The sequence below is a fragment of the Acipenser ruthenus genome, chromosome 11, assembly GCF_902713425.1.
Source record: "Acipenser ruthenus chromosome 11, fAciRut3.2 maternal haplotype, whole genome shotgun sequence".
NCBI lineage: Eukaryota > Metazoa > Chordata > Actinopteri > Acipenseriformes > Acipenseridae > Acipenser > Acipenser ruthenus.
In genome coordinates, this window is record NC_081199.1 from 4935442 (window position 1) to 4961344 (window position 25903).

Consider the following 25903-nt stretch of genomic DNA (forward strand, 5'->3'; position numbering starts at 1 on the left):
TGGCTGGAACAAAGACCAGGAGTGGAAGAGCCAGCTTTGACCACCTCTGATCCACAGTGTGCTGCACGAGCTTCTCCCAAAGCTAAAATGTTTTTTATTATTGCCCCTTTAACCCTGATATCCCGTGAATATACCAGCATGCTTCCAGGGAAGTCTTTAACCACTGTTGTTTAAAATGTGTCATCTTTACAATGGAACCACAGATGGATCATGAATGATTAGAGACAGTATTGGCTATTTAAAAAAGTCTCAGTTTCATGATAGATAACCAACAATGAGGCACGTGTGCAGCATGAAGAAATGTCCATGTAATCAGATCTAAAGGAAACTAAAGGGAGCATACTGTATAAAACAAGCACATCTTTAAAGTCAGGTTTATGGCTTCAGGTGCTTGTCAGCAGCCTTGCAGAACACCAGGCAGCATCTGTGCTACAACATGCTTAAGATCCAATCAAGATCATGTGCATAATGCACACAATATCGAAGGCTTGCTTTAACAGGCATAAAACAGTACAAATCATCCTCCTGTGCCCCCTTGCACAATACATTTAAAACAAGATCCAACATCAGTCTATGGAAAAGCCCCCTTATAAACTGTATCAGCAGGGGCATGTCCCACACATACAGCGTGCCTGGTCTTGTGAGGTGTATGAACAGCAAAAACAGTGAAGCGCTGTCCGGCTGGGAGACAGAAAGAAGGAGGTTTAGTTTCATTATATAAAAACATTACATGAAAAAATAAAAGCAAAACACAAATGACCTTTTCCATGTCACCATACATCAAAAACGATTTGCTTTGTAAAACTGAAGCTTGATAACCAGTTTTGAACAGGAGACAAGAGCTGAAATACACACGCTGGAACCGAAACGTTACTATACCTTAGGATACAGAGCCCCCTAGTGTACGATTAAGGGGTTGCGTTTCAGTAAAAATGCACTGTATACTTATGCAGAACATTTTAGTTCTAGAGCAAATGTAAATCAATACATGCAAACCCACAAAGTATAAGAACTGACCGACTCGTAAAACCCCAGCTTTGTATTGACTAGCCTATGACTTCATTCCCTTTGATTGCAGGCTTCCCATTATACTGGCTCTATTACTGCTCTTGAAAGTCATGGTAACGAACTACCTGGTAACGAATGCCAATGAGAATTAAGTGATGTATTTAAATACAACTGGCTTAGGTTTAGTCAAGTGTACATATTATATTAAAAAAACATTTCCTATAATACATTCAGTCCATATTCCCTTGAATAGGATCTTTGGGGGAGTGTAAACGGTACAGCACATTCCACTGCTTTCTTCTGAAGGTACAAGACATTCATTAAGCTTTTTAGTTGTTCAGTTCGAGTTCTAGAACACCACGGGGTGTTTTTCTCCACCTTTCAGAACATAAGATGCGAATGAAAGTTTGGTGTAAGGTTTTGAGAACCCAAAACACACAGACACAAAAATGAGAGCATCATTTCTCTTTACTATTTGAAATATACACTATTTAATATAACCAATGTACACACGATTTTCAACAGAGGCTCCCTGTGCTGGGTGATTGGGAGTGGACAGCACTAGCGACAGGCTCGTTCACGGTCTCTAATTCAGTTTCACAGCCTGGTGATCAGCGGCACTCCCTGAGATGGCAGCTCCTGGTTGTGTTGGCGGAAGAGCATTGCACATTTATTCCTCTCCGCAGTCTTCCCCAGAGAGTGGTAGAGCCGGGCTTGCAGGTAATAGATGTCTCTCACTCTCTCTTTGCAGTCCACTTTGGTAAAATAAGTGCCGGCTTCCTCCAGGTTTTGAACAGCCACTTCCAAAGCTGAAAAACAACCATTAGCTGTTGGAAAATGCCCAGGATACAATACGACTTATACAGGAGCCTTCACAAAATGAAACTATTCATCCTTCATCATGGAGATACACAATGCTCTCTCAGTATTAGATGGTTCACGAACTTGGCTAATTCACAGTTAGGCCATGTTGACTGGAAATGGTCATGTGCTACAGTCTCCTGTATAAGCGCCCTTGACTAAGGCACACTACATATATATATATATATATATATATATATTCGAGCTGGTGCAGAATAATCTGTAAGACTAAAATCAGATGCAGTAAACCAATGCTGGTTCAGTAAACCCTCTATAGGATATACTTGGATGGAGAGAGTCCATTCAGAGCTTACCCTGGGTCTTCTGTTGTTTCGAAGGCTCTGATGAGGCTGTAACAATCTGACACTTGGCCACTAACAGCATGGCACGGCCTTTGTCCAGGAGAGCCCCGTGTGCCAGGATGGGCTCGATAGCCATGTGCAGGATATTTAACGCCTGTTCAGGGATGCCAAGCATCAGCTACAGCAGGGGGGGAAAAACAAAAAAAAACAACAGTCAGTCATACAGCCATCACTGTATGACTGTAGTGTAGTGCAGTTCACAGTATAGAAACAACACAGGCACCAGTGCGCAGATCGAAATGTTTTTCATTACATCCAACACAGGTCCGCTTCAGACAGGACTAAACAGTGGATTCGTTCAGTGTGCGCGCGTGTGTTTCTGATTCCAATCCTCTACCTGTGAGAAGGCCAGGTGCAGGATGCACTCGGAGGCGAGGTACTGCAGGTGGTACTCGCGGGACACGGCGAGAGATCTCAGCAGCAAGGGGAGCGCGACAGCGTGGCAAGAGGAGCTCCAGTGCAGCTCGGCTAGAGACAGCATCACTCTGGAACACACAAGGCAAGACAACGTGCCTTTAACTAACACCATCAACGCCTGGCTTCTTACAGGTAATCCACGAGGAGTGCTAAACCAACTGTAAAGACAATGTGATCTTAAAATCTGCGTTTCTAATCTCATTTCTGGTTCGCTTTCTATTTAAGGGTATTGAGATACGTTTTTAAAAAACAGAAACAAAATGTGTAAATGATGGAAGCAGCTTACCGGATGGTCATTTCAGTTCCCTTTATTTTCTCACAGTACAGCAGGAGTCTTTGTAGGATTTTATAGGCTTCCGTAGTTTGGTTCCGAGCCTTCAATACAAGTGCTTTTCTGTAAACAAAAAAACCCCAAGACGAGCATGCTTACTCTAGGGTGTATATTAATAGCACGTATCAACTATAAATAAGCAGGGCCCTATTTGATGCAAGGGCCAACTTTGCAGAATAAAACCTTTATTTTCTTTTTCTTGAAATCATGATTCTACTGCAATTCCTCTTGAAAATTCATTAACTCTTAGAATTCAAGATTAGCTATGCTGACCGAATATACAAATATCTCAACAGGCTTGCCATTTCTCTAAATGTAATAATTCAATGTTTTTTAAAGCCCAGCGTTAAGCTTTTACATGTGTCCTTATAAGTGCTTACCTATACAAACCCTCAGTCTTGCTCAGAGCAGCTATCCCCACGACTAAAGAGTCTGCCATGTGATACTTCCCATCATTCATAGCTCTGTCGAACTGGATCTTCTGGTCACACAGCATCCACAGCTAAGGGAAGAGGAGTTTACAGGTTGATTAGTAAAAGTAACAGTGTTTCCATACGACCGCATACCATACAGTATATGAAATGGGCTTACTTTTGCATGTTGACTGTGAGGAGGAAACCGCTCCCTCAGATGTTTCAAGATCTCGGAGGCGGCCGCAAAAAGACCCTACAGTGAAAACAACGAGTCTTTAAAACATCTTTAACATTAGAAAGTGTGAACAGCATCAGACGCTGTTTCAGGAGACATCTCAATCAGTAGGAAGCGTTTTCTCATGTACAGCTCTGGCCAAAAGTTTTGCATCGTCCTCTATATAGAATTAACTCATTTTGCTTCATAAAGTCATATGAAATCCGCTGAATAATGTTACGTTAACATATTGAACTACATACCGCTTTGTAGTTTTCCATGCACAACATAAAGCTGGCAGAATGTTTGGCTGGAGCTGCGCATTCCTACGTGAACAGTAACAGCGGTACCTGCTCTGCGTGCAGCTCAGACAGGTGACACAGCGCCACGGCGAAGGCCTCCGAGTTGTTCTGCTGCACTCCCAGATTCACCGGCTCCAGGCTGTTCATGCTCAGCAGCACCTGGGCTTGCTGGAGTGCCATCGTGCTGCAGAAACACAACAAAACCACAGCTTGAGCACTGCATTGTGGGATATTTAGGTACATTGACAACCGGTTTGCAGCTGAGATTCATTTCATGAAAGCTGAACCTCTGCTAAATAGGCTTCATAGTTAACCCAGTGCTGGCGAGATCACCCATCAGCTAAGGATCCGACAGCCGTCCTTATTCTATGAACTATCCTAGTGTTACTTCCTCATTTTCTCTATTTTCCCAGCACTGCAACCCTTTGTCTGCTTGGGTAGAGTCTCCCTGTGCTTCCTGCCTGAAATTTCAAGCACCTTTAAAAATACTCCTGATAATACTCCTGTCATCAAGGTGCTCGTTAGTATTGGACCTTCTACCTGTAGATCCCTCCCCCGTCACTCACCCCCGAGGTTCAGAACTCTGTCTCTGTAAGTCGCCTTGGATAAAGGCGTCTGCTAAATAAACAAATAATAAAGAACAGTGAAACATACCTTTTCCCATACATTCTCCAGATAGCAGTTTTCTGTGCTATGCTGATATCAATGAGCTCAGACAGGCTGTGCTTCCAGTGTAACAGATCAGTGTCCTTCAAAGCATCCATTAATTTATTGGCTGTCTTTCCCCCAACAGCCCCTTGTTGCACCAATGACTGAATTCCAAGGGATGCTAAATACTGAAGAAAAATGTAAAGGCCTTACTCAGTCAGCAATGCAAGATTTATTAGCCCAAGATAATCATTCTTTAACATGAACAGCAAATCAAAATTCAACCAGGCTAGAGCTGTGTTGACTTGTATTGGGATTGAAAACCTGTGCTCGCTTTAGAAAGACAAGTACAGGATTGCTACTGTCTAAAGATGAAAGATAGATCTCTTCACACCATGCATGGGCACTAGTTGAGCTGCACCAGAGGGCACAAAGCCCCACACCGTCCCACCAACAGCACTACTCCAATCACCTGACTTTCCCAGGAGGTCCCGATACTCAAATACCGGGCAGACCCGACCCAGATGTCTGACAGTATCAGAATGCAAAGTGAAGAGGCAGCAGGTGTGAAATACCGTGCACATGCTACAAATAAATCCAGACAGTATGAACCCAACTCACCGGTAAACAGAAGTGTACAGCCATTTTCACAGCGTGTTCAGTGAGAGTGCTGTCAGAGCCCTTCATTTGTTCCAGGAGGTACAGCCAACTCTGGAAGAACCAACAAATGTACAGTGAAAAAGAACCATATGGATTTGAAAATAAATACACATGAATATTATACCGACCTAGTTTTGAATTCCTATCAGATGGATAAAAAGCATTACAGCCACTTAAAACTTTAAAAGTATTGTTCATCACTCCCTTGGCACAGCGGGAATCCCTGTTTACTAACTCACTGTTCTGCTTAGTTTGAGCCCTGTGTTTAAGATAAGCATGAAAGTGTATTTAGGGATCTATAAAGGAGCTTTCAAAAAGAAAATGCAATTAGAGTTTAAAGTTCTTACCAAGCAGTGCTGCAAGCAAACATGATCGTTGGATTCTTGGGCAATGCGAATTGCTTCTTGCAAAGCCAGCTCAGCCTGTTGACTGATAAAGACATAAAAAAGAAGCTTTAATGAAGGCATAAAAAAGCAGCTTTTATAGGATGCAAGGCTGTAAAGGTTTAAAACGCTAAAAAAAAATTATGGAATGACAAAATCAATGTGAAAACTGAAATAACTACAAAAAAAAGTTAAAATATTAAACCTGACTAGAAATACTAAACCAAGGCTACTTTTTCACTGAAAATGTGTATGCTAGATTAAAAAGAAAACAGTTTCCACAAAGGGATTTAACAGCCTCAATAGGATGGTAATTACATATCCACTGTCATTAGGTCATCATAACAATGACCATGCCAAATGTTATTATATGTAACATGCGGTTCTACATCAGTGACAGAGAAAAGAACCTGCCAAGGCTTGTATGAACAGCACTGCAATAAACAACTCAGCTACTGCTGCTAATACTACTGCTAACAACACGACTCACTAGTGTCCGAAGCGGCAGTGCAGAGCGGCGAGGTTGAGAGCAGCATACCGCAGGCTGCGTCCACAGCCTTCATCCCCGTTGCTTTTGCTGTCTCCTCCAGGCAGAATGAGCCGATCGAAGTAATGCAGAAGACTGTCTGTGGAGTTAAAAATATCCTGGACTCGCATGCTGTTCAGGTAACTCAAGTAATGCTGAAAAAAAAAAGCACCCTCCAGTTATTCTATTTATATTTCCATCACAACGCATGAGAATCTTTTCATCCCCAGATCTCATACTGTGCAGGTGTGTTATAATAGAGATATGCATGTGTGCAGGGATTTAACAGGGCGTTGCCTGTGAATTTTTAAGTTAGCAAAGGTAGTCAATTAATTAACTAGAAACACTACATAAGTGCCCCCATTTTCAGGGTCCTGGCAACGAAAGCATAAGAAGCTCTCAGTCCACACAGACCCTACATTCTTACACTGGGTAAGATTATAAACCTACTCCCTGTAATACATTGTAATGTTATGTAAAAGAAGTAATGTTTGAATCTTAGTTTAAATGCTACTCCCAAGTGACTTTACTTGCTGCTAGGCATGATCTGAAAAAACTGTTTCTATAGCAACGCAAAGAGTATAGCAATGCAAAAGAGTACTATTAGTGCTTAGAACTGCTTATTTCAGATTGGAAAGGAAAAAAACAGATTTTCTTTTAAAAGCTTGATCAAAAATAAATAAATAAATAAAAAGTACTCACAGCTTCAGCAAAATCAGGATTAAACTTTAACATGTTGTTCAGTTCCTTCTGCAGAGCTGCTGGGTCCAGGGCTTTGTTTTCATCATTCTTCAGCAAATAGGCCTGGGAAAATGAAACTGGCTTCATTCACACGTTCCACTCAGAAATACAGAAAAGGCATGACATGTCACGGACAAGGATTATACAACAAACCTGCTGAGCTAGAAAATACTCTGCCTGCTTCTGGGATAGAGGGCCCCTAGTGGAGACTTCATCATCACTGCCACACACACAAGACACAAACACAAGCAATGTTTGAACAAAGGAGGAGTTTAAATACAAATTCATTGTGGCGTGCATTTTACTTTTCTTGTGCATCTCATCCTACGGTACCTGGGTTCCAGGTCCAGCTCCTCTTTCTCCATCTTCCCTCCCAGCTCCTCAGTGTTGGTCAGCTCCATGTCTGTGTCCTCAGCTGGCTCTGCGGCTGGGCTGTCCTTCCTCTCATAGCTCTGGTAGTACTGCTGCAGTGCCGTATACAGCTTGTACACTTGACTGAAGGACAGTTTGTTGTACGCCAAGACCATGTGACGCATAAACAACCCTCGAAGGAACGCAAGATTATTATTTGTTTTACTTGAGAGTTTTTACCGGGATGTTTCACACAGGGCCTCGGGACAAAAGGTCACAAGCTACAACATGAAGCAATCACAATATGATAGCCTCAGTTCATGCAGGGTCATCATCTCAGGGCTTGTCGATTAGTCTGTCATAATGTAATCCCCAAAGTGGCTTTATTTTAACTGGGATATGCAGTTTACACTGAACCCATGCAAACCCATACTGAAAAAGGCAAATCCATACCACTGGAAATAATGCATAAAAGAAAAAAATGGGTGATTACAGTAGGATAGATAATCCCTCATAATGTATTGATATTCTACAATGTGTCTGGATTTGCTGATTTTGCATGGAATGAGTAGGGTTGTCAGAAATAAATAGCAGATAGGGAAAAGTACACAGTATCAGTCATTGTCGTTTATGACATGCAATTTATAACATGTAGATCACAGTGTTATTTGAATGCTTACCTACTACGCTTGTTTTGTGCGCTTCTGATTCTGTCTCATTAAATGGACTGGGTAACATATCAAAAAAGTGCTCCATATCCTTCAGCTCCCCATCAGCCATTAGTTGCAACCTTGAAATGGGAGTCAATCAAACAGAATTTGAGCTGTTGATTGAGCTGGCATTTCTGTTAATAGTGTGATTCATTATGCATCTCATCAACTGTGCCGACACATCATGGCAATGACTGTGGAGCTGGACAATGCAAAGAAATCCTGAAGTCCGAAGGGGACACTTTCTGCTCAGCTAAATTTTAAACCGGGATGCCAACAGTAGAACACATTGCTTGGCAAACATGATTATTTTTTTTTTATTTTTTTTGCTGAATTAAGTAAATGGATTTTCTGTAGGAGAGGTAACATGCTGTCTGAAACCAAATGGAAATGTTAAGCCCATATGCTGGTTAAAGAATGCAATAACAAACACGTGATGTTAACACATAAGCCACGTGTGAAGAGTGTGGGGGCGTGGGAGTGGGAGTGGGAGACCCCATACCTTAAATGAACAGTGTAAGCCAGCTGTGGGCAGGAGTCTTCAACAGTCTTGATCAACTGAGAGAGTGTCATGTCTGGACTCTGAAATGGTAACGTGCAGATGGGTGTTACAATGTACTACGGTTGAGTCTAAATCTTATACTGTACAAGAGTTCAACGTTTTTACCCTAAACATACAGTTATCTGCATTCCAGGCACCTACTGCCAGTGCAGAATACACAAAAAAAGAAGCCTAGACATTTTCTGAATAAACAAGTCCATATTAACAGCAGGCGCGCCTCACAATCATGCTCAGTGTGATTTCGCCTTGGAGTCTCTGCTAAACACAGAGCTTTGTCATATGTGCAGCTATAAGGGTTAGCTTTAAATCTATGACTGAGCGTTTCTAAAATTAAAGATGAGTTACTCAACTATCAAGCCGTAATGAGAGTCCAGCTGGTTCACATTGCCCGGGTATTGATTTTGTACACGTGAGACTCAAACGCTCTTCTGTAAACGAGTATTCTCCTCCTAGCTGCAGCAGAAGCAGTGTTAGCATGTGCGTTTTCGTGTTCAAAGCAATGTGTTGGATATTACCTGCAGCAATGGCAAGATCAGTTTGTTAAGCCGTCTTCTGTCCAGTAGAGTTATAGACGTCGATATGGTCATCTCATCCAACAGCATCAGCACAGTTATCTTGTATGGTGTAACCCAGTCTTTTACCCCGAAGACGTTAGCGTGCACTACCCCGTTGGTCATCATTGGGTTAAAATACAAGCTCTCGTGAACACTCGCCATGGTGATGCAGAGCGCGTTAACTTGCTCTTCTGTCCAGCTACGGAAAATGTATTGTAGTTTTCCAGACTTTAAAAAGATCTACTGCCAACTTTGACTTGATACGCCCAAGACCATAGCCGTTGGTATAACAACTCGGTCGGATTCTGCGCTTATAAAGGTGAATGCAAATTATCCTGTCTTAAACACAAATGTTGCCTGCTCACGACCATTATATAGTGTTTATTTTAATTTACAAATGCACAGTCTGAACCGAAACACCCGCTAAGTGCTGCAGTTGCTTCCCGTCCCAGCATTCTTTGCAGCACAGAATGATCGATTGAGCCGCAGCTTCCACTCGCCCTAGCTATCGACTAACTCTGCTGTTGATTTCCTGCTTTGAAGTGCTGTGCAGCTGGGCGAATATCGATTGGCTTTTGCATGGCGGGGAATGAAACAGAAAAAGGTAAGAGTGGTTGTTGAATAAAGTGTATTCATCTAATATATACAAGATTCTGCTTCCAAAATAAAGCAACTTGTTAACTATTTTTCTTCACTAAACCACAAAAAAGCACTTAGGTACTTACGATAAACAAAAACTTTTCAACTTATTTTCAACTCCTGGATGATAATAACGGTCGTGTATAAATGTCGACGTTCAGCGATAATGGATTGCTTGGGGTATTCGACAAGCTAATTCAGTTCATTTAATACCTCAGAATGAAATATTAGTTATTGTCACGTTTGCAATATTAGTCTGTATGGCTGCATTCTTGGAAAACATTCACATTTAAAAACTAGAGGGACACAACTATGATTTAAAAATACCGAGACCGTGTTAGATTGTAAGCATAGAAAAATGTGTTTTTTTATTGAAGTAAAAACGTATACCACAAGCCTCTCTAATGTTAATATTGAAACATGTAGGCTGATTTCAGTTTTCCAGTGTATTGGATCAATCTCAGCTGGCATTCTCTGTTGCACACAACACGTAACATGACGCTGATGCGACGTGAATTGCAGTTTGATCCATCGATGGTATAATCGTGAGCAGTTTACTTGGTCACACCTGATATTAAATAGGTCAAAAGTCATTGTCTTTCTTGCTCTTATTGTATTACTTGTATTGCAACACTTGAAATGTATTTGCTTACGATTGTAAGTCGCCCTGGATAAGGGCGTCTGCTAAGAAATAAATAATAATAATAATAATAATTTTCGGCTGTGTCTAATTAAGGTAACAATTAACGGCAAGCGCTCTAACTTTGTACATCAATAAATAAATAGTGTGCATTGATTGAATCCCCCATTCATTCGTTTCTTTTTTTAAAATCTTAGTGTTCGCATACAAAAACAAATCTATGATTTTATTTGTATTGTATTTAAACGCAACGCGTTTACGTTAGCATATTTATTATTATAACCGTGTAAAAAAAAACAGTACATAAAATGAAATAGTTTTAAACAGATCAAGTGAAGCTCAAATAACTATTAAAAACACAATTTCCCCTCACGCACGGATTGTATTCATATGCACCACAACATCATCCTCATCATAAAGCTTATCGATCGGTTGCTCTGGGTGACCGTGAACGGAGCCCACCAGAAACACTAAGGCGACGCCCAGTCTAGTCTCGTCACTCTGACTGGTCCCTCAAATCACCACCGAATGCGTGTTTGGGTTTTTGATTGGCCAAACAGCTGTCTGTCATTCTGTTTGTTCTTCAAAAGGCCCTGGGCGTGACGGAGGACGTCAACGTAATGAAGTGATTCCTGGTGCTCTTGTAATGGTTAGTCTTTTATTTTTAGGTATAATTTACAAGTGGGAGTTCACGAGTCATGAAGGTAGAGTAAATTAATGTTGCATTGTTAAAAGTGGCAGCTCGCAATTGTATATCATCTTATGTTTTAAAAAAAAACGAAGCATTAATTGAAACGGTATATGACCACCAACGAAACGAGATTCGATTTCATTCCGACACCCGTGCAGATATGATCGATTTAACATTATTTTCTAATTGAATTAAAAATAGATACGAGTGATAATGCACTGGGTGGGGGTGCCAAATATTTTATTTTTTGGAATTGCTTGACATCCTCATCCTTGTTCGTGTGTGGAAGAGTCAAAAGACAGATATCGTTATTACAACGTAGTTGCAATTCAACATAAATACTGTACTGGATCCATAACGTCTTCTCAAATGCATTCGCTGCAGTGTTTTAATGGCGTGCTTCAGGTCGTGTTGTATTATATGAAGAGGGAAAAGAAAATACTATCCAGTCGGCTTGCTCGCGGTTTCCTCCCAGGTATCAAAATAACTTGTTTCGCGTGCGGTGTTGTGTAATTCATGCATCCGAATGCACAGCACTATTATGCGCATTCCTTCAAATGTGCGCTGCCATAGCGTCATTCTCATGTGTTGTTTTTTGTTTGTTTGTTTTTTATTAAAATGACATTTTTTTGCATGGCTTATGTCATTATTTGTTGTCCGAAAACCTAATAAATGTCATTCACTACAACCAAGATTTAAAAAAAAAAACCAAACACCTCCGTACACGGGACGAAATGACTTTGTCTGGGTCAAATCTAGCCCCATGTGTTTTAGTCCATTCTATTTTCGCTTGTTCGTTTTGAACTCCCGGTTAACCCTATTCTTTTTCATGGCATATGCTTTATTAATACACAAATGGAAGGTTGTGACGAGGTTTGTATCACAGGTGTATGTAGACGTTGGGTATAGAGACAAGACACTGCTTTAACACTAACTGGGCTAGATGCCATTGGCAGTAAAAGCCTGGCGCGGTTGCCGTGGTAGAAGCATGGAAATACAGGCAAGCCATAGAGGACCGTGATTACATCTTGTTGCGGTGCACACGTTTAATACATTCAGCAGTAATCCGAGGCGTTTTCTGTTTGTCCATTTGTGTGCAAATCACACTCAGACATGCGGTTAAAGTAGCCGTGTTTTGCAATATGCTACTGTACTGGTGACAGGAACCATTTGCACTTGTCTCTTCTGGAGAAAGGGAGCATTTGATTTTAAGCTCAGGGCGATTGCTGTCCACACTCCTGTCAATAGCTGAAATGAAGCGATTGGCTTCGTATTGCGTCGAGTTGCTCTAATTGTAAGCAGTTGCTCCAGATCAGATAAATGTTTGCTGGTTTTAAAATAAATGCAGTTTGTCGTTTCAGACATTCAGATGAAATGGTGATAGTATTGATGATGATCTTGTAGTCATGAATTGTGGTGAAGGTTGAGAATGCACATATTAAAATCTGATTGGCATATTTTAATATCCTGTTTTAGCATAACCAGACACCATCAACAATGCAATCAAAGTAACTGGGCCAAGACATAAGAAAAAAAAAAAAAGTACTTGCTGTTTTAGTTTTTATTTTTAAAATGGTTATTTAGAAAAGAAAATCTTCTGGGGTGAGGTCTCGGGCATTAACAATATAGTTTTATTATACAGTAGATTTTTGACAGTTGTCATTGATCCTTCCTCTCGGACTGTGGTTGTCTTGTAGAGAATTGGGACATCAGTACTGGAAGAGGAGGTGTGCGTGTGCGTGCGTGCGTGTGCGTGTACAGAGGGGAGATTGGGGGTTAGGTGCCAGGGCAGCTGTTGTCTGTCATGATTGCAGTGTAGAAAATACTTGGAAGTTGAACAGGGGGCTGAGGGGTCAGTTCCAAGGGTATGGGTAGCCCAGTGAAAATGTCCTATAAATGCCTAAAGATAGTGTTACTTGCTTCCTTACTAAAACGGAGTGCTTCCTTTGTTAAAGGCAAGCATGCACAGTAAGCAAGAACGTTAACCACTTTGGAGTATTTTTTTGTAAATGTTATTTGTCTAAGGATGTTTTTTTTCCCCTAAATTCAATGCACACAGGATGGCGAGGGAATAAAGCAGCCTATCTACAGAAGGAAGATCTGTAGTTTGCGTTGTGCAGTAGTTCATTTAAACAAGGTTTTTTTTTCTCTCTGTACTTCTCCGGTATGCATTGGCCTCTAAAAGAGGTGAATTTCGCGGTGACCCCTGAGTTGTGTATGTGATGTATGTAATCTTTCAGTCTTTGTCAGAGCTGTCTCAGTTGCTGATTTACTGTGAAAGCAGAAGTCTTTGATTTCTGATCTCCTCTAACTTGTTTAACACTCATTTTTCTCAAGCTTTACATTTTTTTTTAAATGTAAGGCTCTTTACAGTGAGACCAGCTTTTGAATGCTATTTAAAAAACAGAACAAAGTCAAACACATGGTCCTTTTGAGAAAGGTGTGATAATCGTACCCAACATTTGAGCAATCAGTAGCCCATCATGATGTTGTGTCTCTGAATTGCAGGCTGGGGCCTCGTCCATGTGGGCTTCATGTTGCGGTCTGCTGAATGAAGTGATGGGTACGGGAGTAGTGCGTGGCCAGCAGCCAGGGTTTGGTGCAGGAGCCGGTCCCTTCAGATTTGCCCCCAATGCTGGGTATTCAACCTACCCCCCGCCTTCATCGGGAAACGCTGGTGTCGTCTGCAAGGCCTGCGGACTAGACTTTTCTGTGTTCAGGAAAAAGGTAAGCTCTGTTACGTGTTGCATCACTGCCTGTCCCCGGTGAATAAATAGAGTGGAGGAGGCACCTAGCCATACAGTACTTTCACCTACAATGTCAATTCTTTTAATATGAACCTATAGGACTCTGTTTAGGGCCACAGTGTAAACTGCTGTGTCCTGAGAGCTGATCAGGATAAGAGGTGTTAAAAATGGAAAGTTGCATCATTTAGGAGGATCGTGACAAGCAGACTAGCTGCGCTTGACCTTGATTTGCAAACAATTTGATGCTGAGATAGCAGTTGATAGCCGTGTGCCCTGTGGTGCAGTCTCTGAAATAAGAAAGAATAATTGTATAGCATGTATATGTGTCTTTAATTGTATTTCAGTTTAGTATCATCTGTAAGGGAGATATTTTCAACTAATTACCTAAAGCCAGGATTCAAATAATTAGTTCAATAGGTCGTGGTGATCTTCTTTTCATTCTATGCATGTCTGCTAGCTGTGGCGAGTATGTAAGGTGTTACATGGAGAGTGTTTAAGTAGTGAAGGTTTTTTTTAAGTTTTTGTTGATTTTTAGAGAAACACATTTTGGATTGCAATCACATTGTCGCTCAGATGTCAGGAAGTGATGCTTTGCTTTCAGCTTTCCCCCACTAATTCCAATAAAACATGCCATGAATTGTTATACTTTGTTCACATGAAGTCATTTAAACATTTTATAATTTACAATACATACAAACCCTGCTTGCTTTTAGTTTATTTTTTGGTTGTGCTGCGTTAGTGTTTTTTATTTTACTTCTAACGCAAGGTTAACGTTGAGTGTTTGTTTTCTAATGACGGTACACTTTTTTTTTTTTTCGAAGCACGTTTGCTGTGATTGCAAGAAGAACTTCTGCTCTCTCTGCTCGGCCCTGCAAGAAAACCTTTGGAGATGTTCCACGTGTAATGTGCTGAAAGAAACCGCTTTCCAGAGGCCACAGCTAATGAGACTGAAAGTAAAAGACCTGCGGCAGTATCTAATGCTGAGGAATATACCAACAGAGACCTGTCGCGAGAAAGAGGACTTGGTGGACCTTGTTTTGTGCCATCATGGATCGGATGCAGAAGACGACTTGGACACAAGTAGTTTACATTCATCCAGGTCTGTGCTCGCCACGCCTCGTTCTACATTACACTCCACTCCCTCCCAGTCCTCGCTGTCTGCCTCTCCGGGGGATCAGCTCAGTCAGAGGGTAAGCTCAGGAACCGCAAATCAGGTACAGTATTGATCATGTAAACCTCTGATCCTGGTTCTAACAGATGTGCAGAAAAAAAGTACTCCATCTACTCCCATTTAAAGCAGTTTACCTTTCGGCACACAAATAAGTGGTATTTTAAAATGTACTCCTATTTTCCTTGACAGTCCTGTGTGATTTACACGGAGATCCTTAAGTCAAGGGAGCAAACAACATGAATCAATACATCATTATTAAAAAGCATTCTGTACTCTATGGACAAACCTGGCTTGAATATACATTTTCACAAACTCTGTAAAGCAGTGGTCTGTAACCTTTGGCTGTTTCCAGCACAGGTGAGTTTTCATTTAAGTAAGGAAGGTCCTGGAATGGACTGGAGGAGAGTTGGTCCTGAAGGGGCTGGGTCTGCAGATTGCTGATGCTCTGGCAGCAATGCAGAGACAATGACGGCATGCTTTTTCAATGAGACTCATTAGCTAATGGTTTGGAGTGCGGCTGGGAGCTGAAAAAAATGTCACAAACCAACATGGGTTTTGGATTGCAATTGCACAGTAATTTTATAATGAACAATTCAGCATTGGGGTGCAGTACAGTTATATGGCCAGTACAGTACACACCTAAAATGAGTAAAGAACAAATCCTTGCACACATTCATGCTTTACAGTGAGATGCTGTTTGTAAGTGGCTTTGATTTGTCAATGGAGTACGCGTCCAGTTCCAATGAGACGTGTGTGTGTGTGTGTGTGTGTGTTTAAATACAGAAGGTGAAACCTGTTTCAAAGATAGATATATACTTTGCTACTTTTGTATCGGTTTGTGAGCAGGAACGTGGTGAAGAAGCATCTCTGTTGAATCTGGAATCAAATGAAAATGTAGAACCACAGGTAAGTAAATAGATAGCCAGGCACGTTTTATATATAAAAAAAAATAGTTTTGCTATTCTGCATGATCAGTGTATTCAGACACTTTGATACAATGGAGGCTGTGTGGTCCAGTGGTTAAAGAAAAGGGCTTGTAACCAGGAGGTCCCCGGTTCAAATCCCACCTCAGCCACTGACTCATTGTGTGACCCTGAGCAAGTCACTTAACCTCCTTGTGCTCCATCTTTCGGGTGAGACATAATTGTAAGTGACTCTGCAGCTGATGCATAGTTCACACACCCTAGTCTCTGTAAGTCGCCTTGGATAAAGGCGTCTGCTAAATAAACAAATAATAATACTATCTAAAGGAATGCTAAAACCATGTGGCATAAACAGAATATTTTTTTACAGCTACTGCTATTTTAAACATATCATTATTTTTAGAGAAACTGAAGCCTAAAGCTCTGCAAACCGGTACTTCAAATGGTCTTCCCACTGTTGTACTTGCCCCGATGAAATGTATTTCATGGTCTTGAGTTTTAGAATAACTGGCTGGGTTACTGGTGTTGACTGCATCTTTGTAACATTAGTTTAATGGATTCCGCTGAATGTTTCTTTTGGCAGGCTACTCCTGTGTCTCGAAAGCGTGCAAGAGCCTCTCTCTCAGACATATCCACCATGGAGGACATCGAAGGACTGAATGTCCGGCAGCTCAAAGAGATCCTTGCTCGAAATTTCGTGAATTATTCAGGTTGCTGTGAAAAGTGGGAGCTGGTGGAGCGCGTCAACAGACTGTACAGAGAGACTGAAGAGAACCGGAAGTCATGTATGTGAAAGAAACGCTTTACCAGTAGAAATAAATAAGTGTTTCTGATTTACAGCTTTTTAACTTTTTTTTTTTTTTTTTTCTAGTGGAAAATGTGGACAACAGTAAAACTGCAGGTAAAGTTTTTGTTGAACGAAAAAGTAAAAAAAGAATTTCCCCCAAGAAAGTGGGTTACCTGGTTGATGCTATTTGAGTAGTTCTTGTATGCGAATATTGAGGTCAGTATCTTTAAAAGAGACCACAGGGAGCTTGAAAAGCTGATGATTAAATGAGCTGCATGATCACACCACCAACAAAACTGTTAATGGTACAATGATGGGCCTTTATTGTTAACATGTATGTGGTAATTGCATTCCCTTTTCAGATCTCCAGATCGAATCAGCAGTAAAAAATGAATGAATGATTTTATTTTCTTCCCAAATCTAATATGAAAATGTGAACTGCCTTTTCTTCTAGTAAGGATCCTAGTGTATGGAGTTGCATTCATTATCCAGCTTGCTAAGTTTCACTTCACTAGTCTCATATAGCAGCGCAGTGGGGTTTATTTTAATGAAACTGTGGCATCGGTACCACAGTGTGATTGGGTCACATGTTTTTGATAGTATTGCTAGAAAGTCGTGGGTAATGTAACTCTGTTGTAGAAGATACCACCTTATTTACAGACTGGACAAAAAAATGGAGAATGGCTTCAATAGACCACAGTGTGTAACTCCCGGTTTAAGGGTACTGTCGCACAAGCACAAGTCTGTTGCTTGTTACAATACGTTGCACATATACAAGCTCACTGAGATCTTCATGCTTTCCAGGGATTGTTGAATAGTTGCACACGACTCTCACACAGCTTCCGCTCGTCACATGACCAAATATATTTGCAGACTATGAGATTTTCTATGTACATTCTCCAATTATTTGGCCAGCCGGTGTGTAATGCACATGGTGAGGTGCAGCTGACGGTTTCTAACTGTGTACTTTACTTCCCAACAAGTGGTGACGTCACACCCTCAGCCTATCTGCAGTGGTGGAAATGGAGGTGAGTAAAGAGTGAAAATGCATTGTGGCTAGCAAGTGAATTCCCTATTGACAGCGTTTGTTTATGTGGTATTGTTGGTCTGCCTGCTTTAGTTGTTGATTTTAAATAGTGTGAAACTTGCAGAAACGGAAGTGCTCGCTGCATGCAGCCTACATAGAAAACAAGTACGCATGCTGTGAACTAATTGCTCAGAACTGAGCTCAAACAGTTACTGTTGAAGTCATTTGATTAGCTCTTATAATATTAAAGGGAGAGGCTTTACTGCAGTAACACAGTCCAAGGCTTGGTGTCTTCATTGCATCTGCATCTTCCAGATGATTTGAACAGATTTCATTTTTTATTACTGTACAGCTATGGCCAAAAGTTTTGCATCACCATGTAGAATTAACTAATTTTGCTTCCTAAAGTCAAATGAAAGCTGATAAATAATGGTATGTTAACATTGAATAGCATACAGATTTTGTAGTTTTCCGTATACTTGATGAAAAACAGACACTTTGAAAAACATGACACTTGCGATATTATTTTGTAGTTTGATGTTAAATAAAACTATATGAAAATCATTTAGATTTTTAATTGTCTCAATCCTTAAATTCTAGGTGATGCAAAACTTTTGGCCATAGCTGTATGTAGTTCTTCATACATATTATAACTGTGCATGCCATTGTTCAGCAGAACAATAATATAATGTTCCACAGATAAGCTTGCATAAACTATTGAGGGAAGTGCCATTTATACCAATGGAATAAAGGATTGCAGGTTTAGGTATACACTTTTTCAATCTGCCAAGAGGTTTTGGAAGTAGAATGCTTCTGAATTTGTTATACAGGTGCAAATAGTGTCAGATGTGAAGTCTGGTGTGATCATGCAGCTTGAAGTGACTTGCCTTCTAATTTGAGGTATATCTAAACTGTTCCTGGATTCACCTCTCTGTGAAAGCTCAGATACAGTAGGATTGTTTGTAATAGAAAAGGTAAAAACACGAGAGAAAGTGTCTACAGTGACTTGGGGGAGGTGCGTTGCATTGTCAATTTTAAATGGCTTTTATTTTCAGCATGGCTTTCTCATTCCGCGGTAGATGTTAATTGTCTGATATGTGGAAATTACATTTTCCTTCTTTGCAAAGGAAAAACTCCTCCTTTTTAATTGTGTGACTGTTTCGAACACAATTATAAAGTAGTGATTTAAGATAATTGACCCACCTCCTGTTACGTCATTGAATATTAACAATCCTCCTTTTTATTTTTTCTTTGCAGACGATGAGAAGATGCACTTAAGCAGCGATGACAACCTGTGCAGGATCTGTATGGATGCTGTGATTGACTGTGTACTCCTGGAGTGTGGCCACATGGTCACCTGTACCAAATGTGGAAAGAGAATGAGTGAATGCCCCATCTGTCGACAATATGTAGTGCGGGCTGTGCACGTTTTCAAGTCCTAACACGGGAGAGGGGAGAGGCTAAACATTTAGGTATTTTATTCATCCCTATTTGGTGCCCGCTCATAAAGAGCTCAAATGGATTTGTGTGACGAGTAAATGATTTGAGACCTGGAAACTAGAGAATGCCTACAGTCTATACCGGTAGCTTTAAAGTATTTGTGTTTTAGTACCCTCTTCAGTTAAGTGAATGTGATGTTTTGTACTGCAAGCCCCTGTTCTGCACACTTCTATTTTCTTTTCATCTTTAGAGTAATCTGGCCTCAATGAAAACTACAGAAATAAGTTTCGGTTAGACTTTGTAAACCCAAGTGCCTGCCTTCATGGAATCAGTCAGGGGAGTCATTTTCAATTTTACTATTCAGTTCCGTGTTGACAACATTGTGGGTTTTTAAAGTTTGACACACTGACGATTTCATTAAACTCAGTTGATGTGACAACACTGAGGAATTTTCTAAAATGCTATGCTGTTATGGAGCATATCCTGTATATTTCAATGGAGGTAATTAAACACCCTGTAGAGTAATGGTAGCACTGTGAGGGCCTGGCAGGGAATACTTAAATTACAATTTGAGAATTGTTTTTTTTCTAACGATTGCATTGCAGGAAGATTTGGGTCTGTGCATTGAGTGATTTTGAGGGTTCTGAAATCTGTGGTAATGGACACTTGAATGTTGTTCTTTATTAAATTCCACTTGCTTAGCGAGAGGTTATTCTGAAAACGTTTTGCCATGTATACGTAGTGACATTTTTAATAACACTCAGGTGTTTGAAGGTGCAAGGAGTTTGTCTCGGCTGTTGTGTGCAGTATGTTAAGTGATCCCTTCACCTGAACACATTGGGGACCAAATCAGTTTTATATGAATACCATGTGGCGATACAGTATATTCCAGTTCTATCAAGCAAAGCCAATATCCATCTTCTGTTTATTTTTCTGCTTTGGATCTTTAGTCACAGAATTTGGTTCCTCAAAATGGGCTTTTAATCCGACATGTATCGAGGCAATACAAAGATTTGCAAATTCATGTTATGTAGAAATGGTACAGAAAGAAAATAAGTACAGTTTTGGCTGTTTCATATCGCTAACCTAAAATGTGTGTATTTTTTTGTTTGTTTTGAATGTTTAATATCAAATTTTTAAATATTGTAAGAAGATATGTTTATCGATTGTATAAAACTGTCTGTGTAAAATGATTTTAATATTAAGTGTGTTTGGTGACATATGACTGAATCTATAAAACAGAAGAGGGTAGAACGCTTGTATCCTACCTGTCCTTTTCATAAGCACTATCAGGAATTATACTTGGAGATATACTTTCTGGTAAGCTGTTTGTTTTTCCCCTAAATGATTTCTTACCTGCAGCCTTCAGTTGATACAGTATAACACTTAGAATTGAAAACACCACTGAGTGCACTTCAATTCTAAGTAAAACATGCTTCCGTGTCTCCTTGAGGATACATGAAATAAAAACACCAGAAAACCTTTACCAGGACGTCCTGCAGCAATACAAGACCAAAACGGGTACTGATGCAGGCTGCATGTAAGAGATACATCCACTGGAAACGATTCCTTAAGGAAGCAGTTTAAACTAGGTATGGTCTTGTATTTTGGAATGTTGAACTTTTTATTTTGGTTAATTAAAATAATTAAAAATTCATTGAATAAAAAAAATACAGTATCTTCACTAATTGTTTTGTTGAAACAATGATTGCAATTCTATTGTCATGTACTGGCCCCAGAACTCTGAGGTTACCAAGAAGAGTGTGGGAAGGACTTCTTTTTAAAGATAGCGTCGTGTTGGTTCCAACTCGTGTGTTTGGGTAGAATGTAACATCAGGAAGGCTCTTGCACCATCAGATCAGTTTTGAATCAAGCTGACAGTAAAGGCGATAATCTTGTAAAGGGATGGGGAGGGTAGACTGGAATCTAGTGATCGATTTAATAATTCCAGAACTGAATTTCTGTACCAAGGATACTGATGTCTAAACCCAGCGCACACTGCAGATAATTATCTGTGACTGGTCAGCAGCCGATCTTGAAATCACAGTAGCCAAGGAGAATATTGTGTTTCAGGTTTCGTTCCTACATTCTGCTGTGCCACTCCTGAACATGTGCTTGCTGGGACCTGAGCCCTTCACACTTTTATGCTGCATCTGTGCAGGATTTCAAATAAACATGTACAGCTAGAGCCAAAAGCTTTGCATCACCCTAGAATTTTAGGATTGAAACATTAATAATAAAAAAAAGCTATGAACATAAATTTTGATCTTTATCATGTAAATAAAATAAATTAGATCGCAAGTGTCTACTGGAAGCCACACGTTGTACATGTTAGATTTTGAAATTACATTTTTATGGAAAACTACAAAGCGGTATGTAATTTAAATATGTTAACATTTACTCAGCAGGTTTCATGACTATGAAGCAAAATTTGATTTCATGAAGCGAAATTAGATGCAATTCTATAGGGTAATGCAAAACCTTTGGCCATAGCTGCACACAATTTTTTAACGTCATTAACAGTCTTGAAGTTAAACCTCTAGATATACTCACTTGCCAGTCTACATTGGACACAACCATTCTGGAAACGCCCATTTCAGCGACACCTACCAGTTAAATATTCTAAAATTGCTGGATTGAGGATTTTGTCCAATAACAGAACAACTCAACATACCAGTTTTAAAAGTGTTTAAAATTTATAAATAATGATTTAAAAAAAAAACAAAAAAAAAAAACCTACAGCACTTAATTCAAAACATGTTTATACAAATCCAATTAAGATGTTGTCAGTAAATGGTACTAAACTAACAGATATTCACGCTTGCCTGCAAGGCATGCAACAGTGGCACTTTAAGACTTCTTGGGGCCAAAACACTGAATATTTTACTGGTTCAAAACCTTAACCCACGTCATGGATTACAGAGAAGGTGCAGTTAACAGCAACACTATATATATATGATTTTTTGAGGACATAGCTTTTGTTTTTGTACTACACATTGATATTGTATATATACTGTATTAAGTATTATGAATCGCATGTGGTTTTGTAATGCCCTTGCAAGTGCTGGATCTGCTGCAGAAAGAGCACATCCTGCCCTTTGTTAAACAGTCACAGTGGGAGTGTTTAAGATGACGGGTTGTAAGTTATGTCCCACTTTTTTTTTTTCCAAACTGGTATTATGGCTATCAAAACAAACACATCACCTTTCCCCATTATAAATATTTGATAAACCTTGGAAAAAAATAGCTATATTTATTCAAGTCAACCAGTGCAAGTAGTGTCCTGTATACTACCCTCCCCCCCCCCCCCCCCCAGTACTGTATAAAGACAATGAAATATACATTATAGTAGAAGCATAGGAAAAGGGATACGTACCTATTCACTTTGAACTAACATGTTTTATATCTGAATACCAAAGTCTGTTATAACACCACAGCATATATTATATTAACACTTTGTGATTTGGACAAGTTATTGTAATAGGCATATTCTGAAGTATAGGTTAAGTTCAGCCAAAGAAAATGCAGAATGAAAATGGCCAATTAAAATCTGTACACCGGATTGCATTCAATAAATGGCCAAAAGTTTTGCATCACCCTAGAATTTTAGGAGTGAGACAATAAAAAAAAAAAAATACATAATTTAGATTTTTATTTATCATGTAAATCAAAGCTATAGAATGATATGGCACAAGTCTACTGGAGTAGTAGTACAGTACTTAGTATTTGCAGTGCCTTCCATTGCATTTCAAGACTTCCTTAATCCTCTCAGGCATGGACTCAATGAGACGCTGGAGGGTCGAGTTATCCTTTAGGTTCATCCATGCACCCTTTACACTTGATTCCAGTTTGTTTCGGTTGCATGGTTGACCTTTTCTGATTTCCTGTCCTATCAGACCCCAAACATTCTCAATAGAATTGAGATATGGCAAATTTCAAAGCCAGCATTGCAGTGGCGTGACTCTGTCGTCTTCTAATGACAATGCCAGCATTGCAGTGGTGTGATGCCCTCATCCAATGTCAATGCCAGCATTGCAGTGGCGCGATGCCCTCATCCAATGTCAATGCCATCATTGCAGTGACGCGATGCCCTCATCTTCTAATGTCAATGCCAGCATTGCAGTGGCGCGATGCCCTCATCTTCTAATGTCAATGCCAGCATTGCAGTGGCGCGATGCCCTCATCTTCCAATGTCAATGCCAGCATTGCAGTGGCGTGATGCCCTCATCTTCTAATGCCAATGCCAGCATTAGTGGCGTGATGCCCTCATCTTCTAATGTCAATGCCAGCATTGCAGTGGCGTGATGCCCTCATCTTCTAATGTCAATGCCAGCATTGCAGTGGCGCGATGCCCTCATCTTCTAATGTCAATGCCAGCATTGCAGTGGCGCGATGCCCTCATCTTCTAATGTCAATGCCAGCATTGCAGTGGCGCGATGCCCTCATCTTCTAATGTCAATGCCAGCATTGCAGTGGCGTGACGCCGTCGTCTTCTCCCCATTTCTTCACTTGTTTGGCTCCATGGCAAGGAGCTCCGTCATCTTGGAGTAGAAATCACGGTTGGGAAAACGGTTCTGAGCCGTAGGGAGGAGGCGGTCTTGGAGTGCTTTCAGGTACCAGTCCTTGTTCATAGCTGTCCCCTTGGGTAAAACATGTAGGGATCCTGTGCCTTTGGCAGAAAAGCATCCCCAGTTATGGACAGTTTCCAGATGCTTCGTCTCTGGGACGGTACACTCTGGCTTCTGTCTTTCTCCTTTGCGCCTTCGAACTCTTAATCCACCTCGGTTTCCAAAAGGGGGGGGCACTCTGAGAAAATGAATTTGGCCCAGTCTTTGTATGTTTTTCCTTGCTCAGAATAGGCTTCTTGGCAGACTTCCCTGACACCAGACCGTTCTCCAAGAGACACCTTCCCTCCAACTTCTTTCCATTGCCGCATTAAGAGGACACTGCTGGCCGTCCTGTCTCTCAAGCTCGGCTGGCATGACCTCCGCTGGCTGTCTGACGACTGCTAAAACCTTCCTTCTGAAGTGCAACGATGGCCGAGTGCGTTTCCGAGGAGGTACGGCTTCTGCCCTGTGGCTTGTTCTACAAAATCTATGTAAAAAACCACGCTTACAGTATATAGCTTAAATCTTCTTGTTACCACTTCTCATTGTCACCTTTTGATTACTTCTACATGAGTAACATGTGTCAAGATTTGTGACGTCTTTTGGGAAACCGCGTGTTTTCATGTTAGATTTCAACATGTCAAATTTGTCCAGTTTTTCATTAAATTTAATATGTTAAAGTAATATTTAGTCAGCAGGTTTCATTCGTCTTTGTAAAGCCAAATTAGATCATTCTATAGGGTGATGCAAAACCTTTGGCCATAGCTGTAGATAGACTGTTTATTTTTTATACAAAAATATTTCTGCATGAGGTTTGTATTGTAACAAAACATTAATAAAACAAGGTAAAAAATGACTGCACTGTGTGGTCCTTTTTTGTTTAGACACATTGATATATATATTTTAAAACAACGTAAAAGATTAAATCTTAACAGTACAAAAGACATGCTTTTATTGACATTCATTCCACAAAGCCAAGTTTTGCCCAGTGTCTGTACAAGCTATAAAAGCCCATCTGAAACTTGGACAGTACAACAGTATGCATCCATTTCCTTGAACTTGTTTAATATCCAGAATGTAGACTAGTATGAACTCTGATCTTGAATCTTCAGTTGCAACTAAATGCATGTTTGTTTTTTTTGTTTAGTTTTTTTTTTTTTAAGTCTCGCTCAATACGTGAATAATCCCGTGAAGTTTAAAACGTAATTGAATTTCAGAGTGTGCATGTGCTGCTGCTCCATCTGAAATGATTCCAGTTTTTTTTTTGTTTGTTTGTTTTGTTTTTAAGTCCTATAAAATGTCCATTATTAACTAGCTCAGTTTTTGCAGTAGTTTTTCCTCTACCAGTCCAAACTGTACGCTTACAGACATCTCTGCTATGAACTGTTCACAGCTTTCCTTGCTCACTTGTTTGCAGTACCGCAAGTCAACGTGACAGATGTTTCCACAGCGTTTGAAGTAGGTCAGGCACTGGTCAGTAACCCTATTGCAAACTGCAGGGAAGGAAGAATTAAAGCTAAGTGTGAAAAAGTAAAAGGAGAACTATAAAGCATAGAATAATAACTAGAGTATCACTAATTTACATGCATGAAGAATCGTGTGATGTAAATTAAAGCACTTTTTAAATATCCTGAGGTATATCAAATCACAAGGACCCAAGAAACGGTTCAAGTTTATACCACAATGGCAGAGGGTGGACATTACTGGATGATAGTTAGTAGGCACCTTGATACTGGAGTACTAAAACATTTTGGTTCAGTACATTTTCTGATTTGCTAAAATAAAAAATTAAAACAAAAACACACACAACAAAATAACAATTTTAAAGTTCCACAGGAAATGGTTTTCGGGTTGCAAGAGTTGCAAATATCACATTTATTTGAGAAGCAGCATGGTACAGTATTGAATTAATCCCTTGCATTGTCTGTTGATCTTGCCAGATGCCTACACAATCAGATCCCTGTTTTACTTAACCCAGTAATGCCCGATTTGATTTTCCTCGGAGAAGAAATCCAATATTCATGAAACCATCGCTAATCCCAACACCAAACCCGAACTAGAACACATCCAGCCGGCTGCAGAGCGACGAATGCCTACCCAATGTAAACCCTCCCAAACAAAACAAAAAAAAAGAAAAAGCAAGTGCAAAACGTACGTTTATTCATTTTGTTTTGTGAAAAGTGAATTT

The 25903-nt window shown here is 40.2% G+C and overlaps 3 protein-coding genes across 10 annotated transcripts in view; 1 reads left to right on the forward strand and 2 right to left on the reverse strand.

Annotated features, from left to right (window-relative positions):
* Nucleotides 1-682: 682 nt before the first annotated feature.
* On the reverse strand, nucleotides 683-9209 carry LOC117426611 (anaphase-promoting complex subunit 5-like). The gene is made up of 17 exons (XM_034044364.3): nucleotides 9005-9209; nucleotides 8430-8509; nucleotides 7898-8007; nucleotides 7200-7410; nucleotides 7020-7086; nucleotides 6828-6929; nucleotides 6090-6280; nucleotides 5564-5645; nucleotides 5178-5267; nucleotides 4563-4744; nucleotides 3957-4092; nucleotides 3571-3645; nucleotides 3360-3481; nucleotides 2935-3042; nucleotides 2569-2716; nucleotides 2184-2349; nucleotides 683-1817 (listed from the first exon to the last, which is right to left on the reverse strand). The coding sequence occupies exons 1-17, from the start codon at nucleotides 9203-9205 to the stop codon at nucleotides 1606-1608; spliced, it is 2283 nt and encodes a 760-aa protein (XP_033900255.1). The 5' UTR covers nucleotides 9206-9209; the 3' UTR covers nucleotides 683-1605.
* A 343-nt stretch (nucleotides 9210-9552) lies between these two features.
* On the forward strand, nucleotides 9553-20779 carry LOC117427908 (E3 ubiquitin-protein ligase RNF34-like). Of its 4 annotated transcripts, none has more exons than XM_034046293.3 (8): nucleotides 9553-9647; nucleotides 13522-13740; nucleotides 14582-14974; nucleotides 15778-15837; nucleotides 16438-16639; nucleotides 16726-16755; nucleotides 17625-17669; nucleotides 18926-20779. In XM_034046293.3, the coding sequence occupies exons 1-8, from the start codon at nucleotides 9633-9635 to the stop codon at nucleotides 19108-19110; spliced, it is 1149 nt and encodes a 382-aa protein (XP_033902184.3). In that variant the 5' UTR covers nucleotides 9553-9632; the 3' UTR covers nucleotides 19111-20779. The 4 variants fall into 4 exon arrangements, with proteins under 4 accessions (XP_033902184.3, XP_033902188.3, XP_034781144.2 ...); XM_034925253.2 differs by lacking the exon at nucleotides 9553-9647 and adding an exon at nucleotides 10892-10971; XM_034925252.2 differs by lacking the exon at nucleotides 9553-9647 and adding an exon at nucleotides 10915-11026.
* A 3864-nt stretch (nucleotides 20780-24643) lies between these two features.
* LOC117426610 (lysine-specific demethylase 2B-like) overlaps nucleotides 24644-25903 on the reverse strand; it is a 43428-nt gene continuing 42168 nt past the window's right edge. For all 5 annotated transcript variants that reach the window (XM_059033013.1, XM_059033010.1, XM_059033011.1 and 2 more), the window contains one exon: nucleotides 24644-25208. In XM_059033013.1, the coding sequence (XP_058888996.1) occupies nucleotides 25027-25208 (182 nt within the window). In that variant the 3' untranslated portion in view covers nucleotides 24644-25026. The remainder of the gene's footprint in view (nucleotides 25209-25903) is intronic.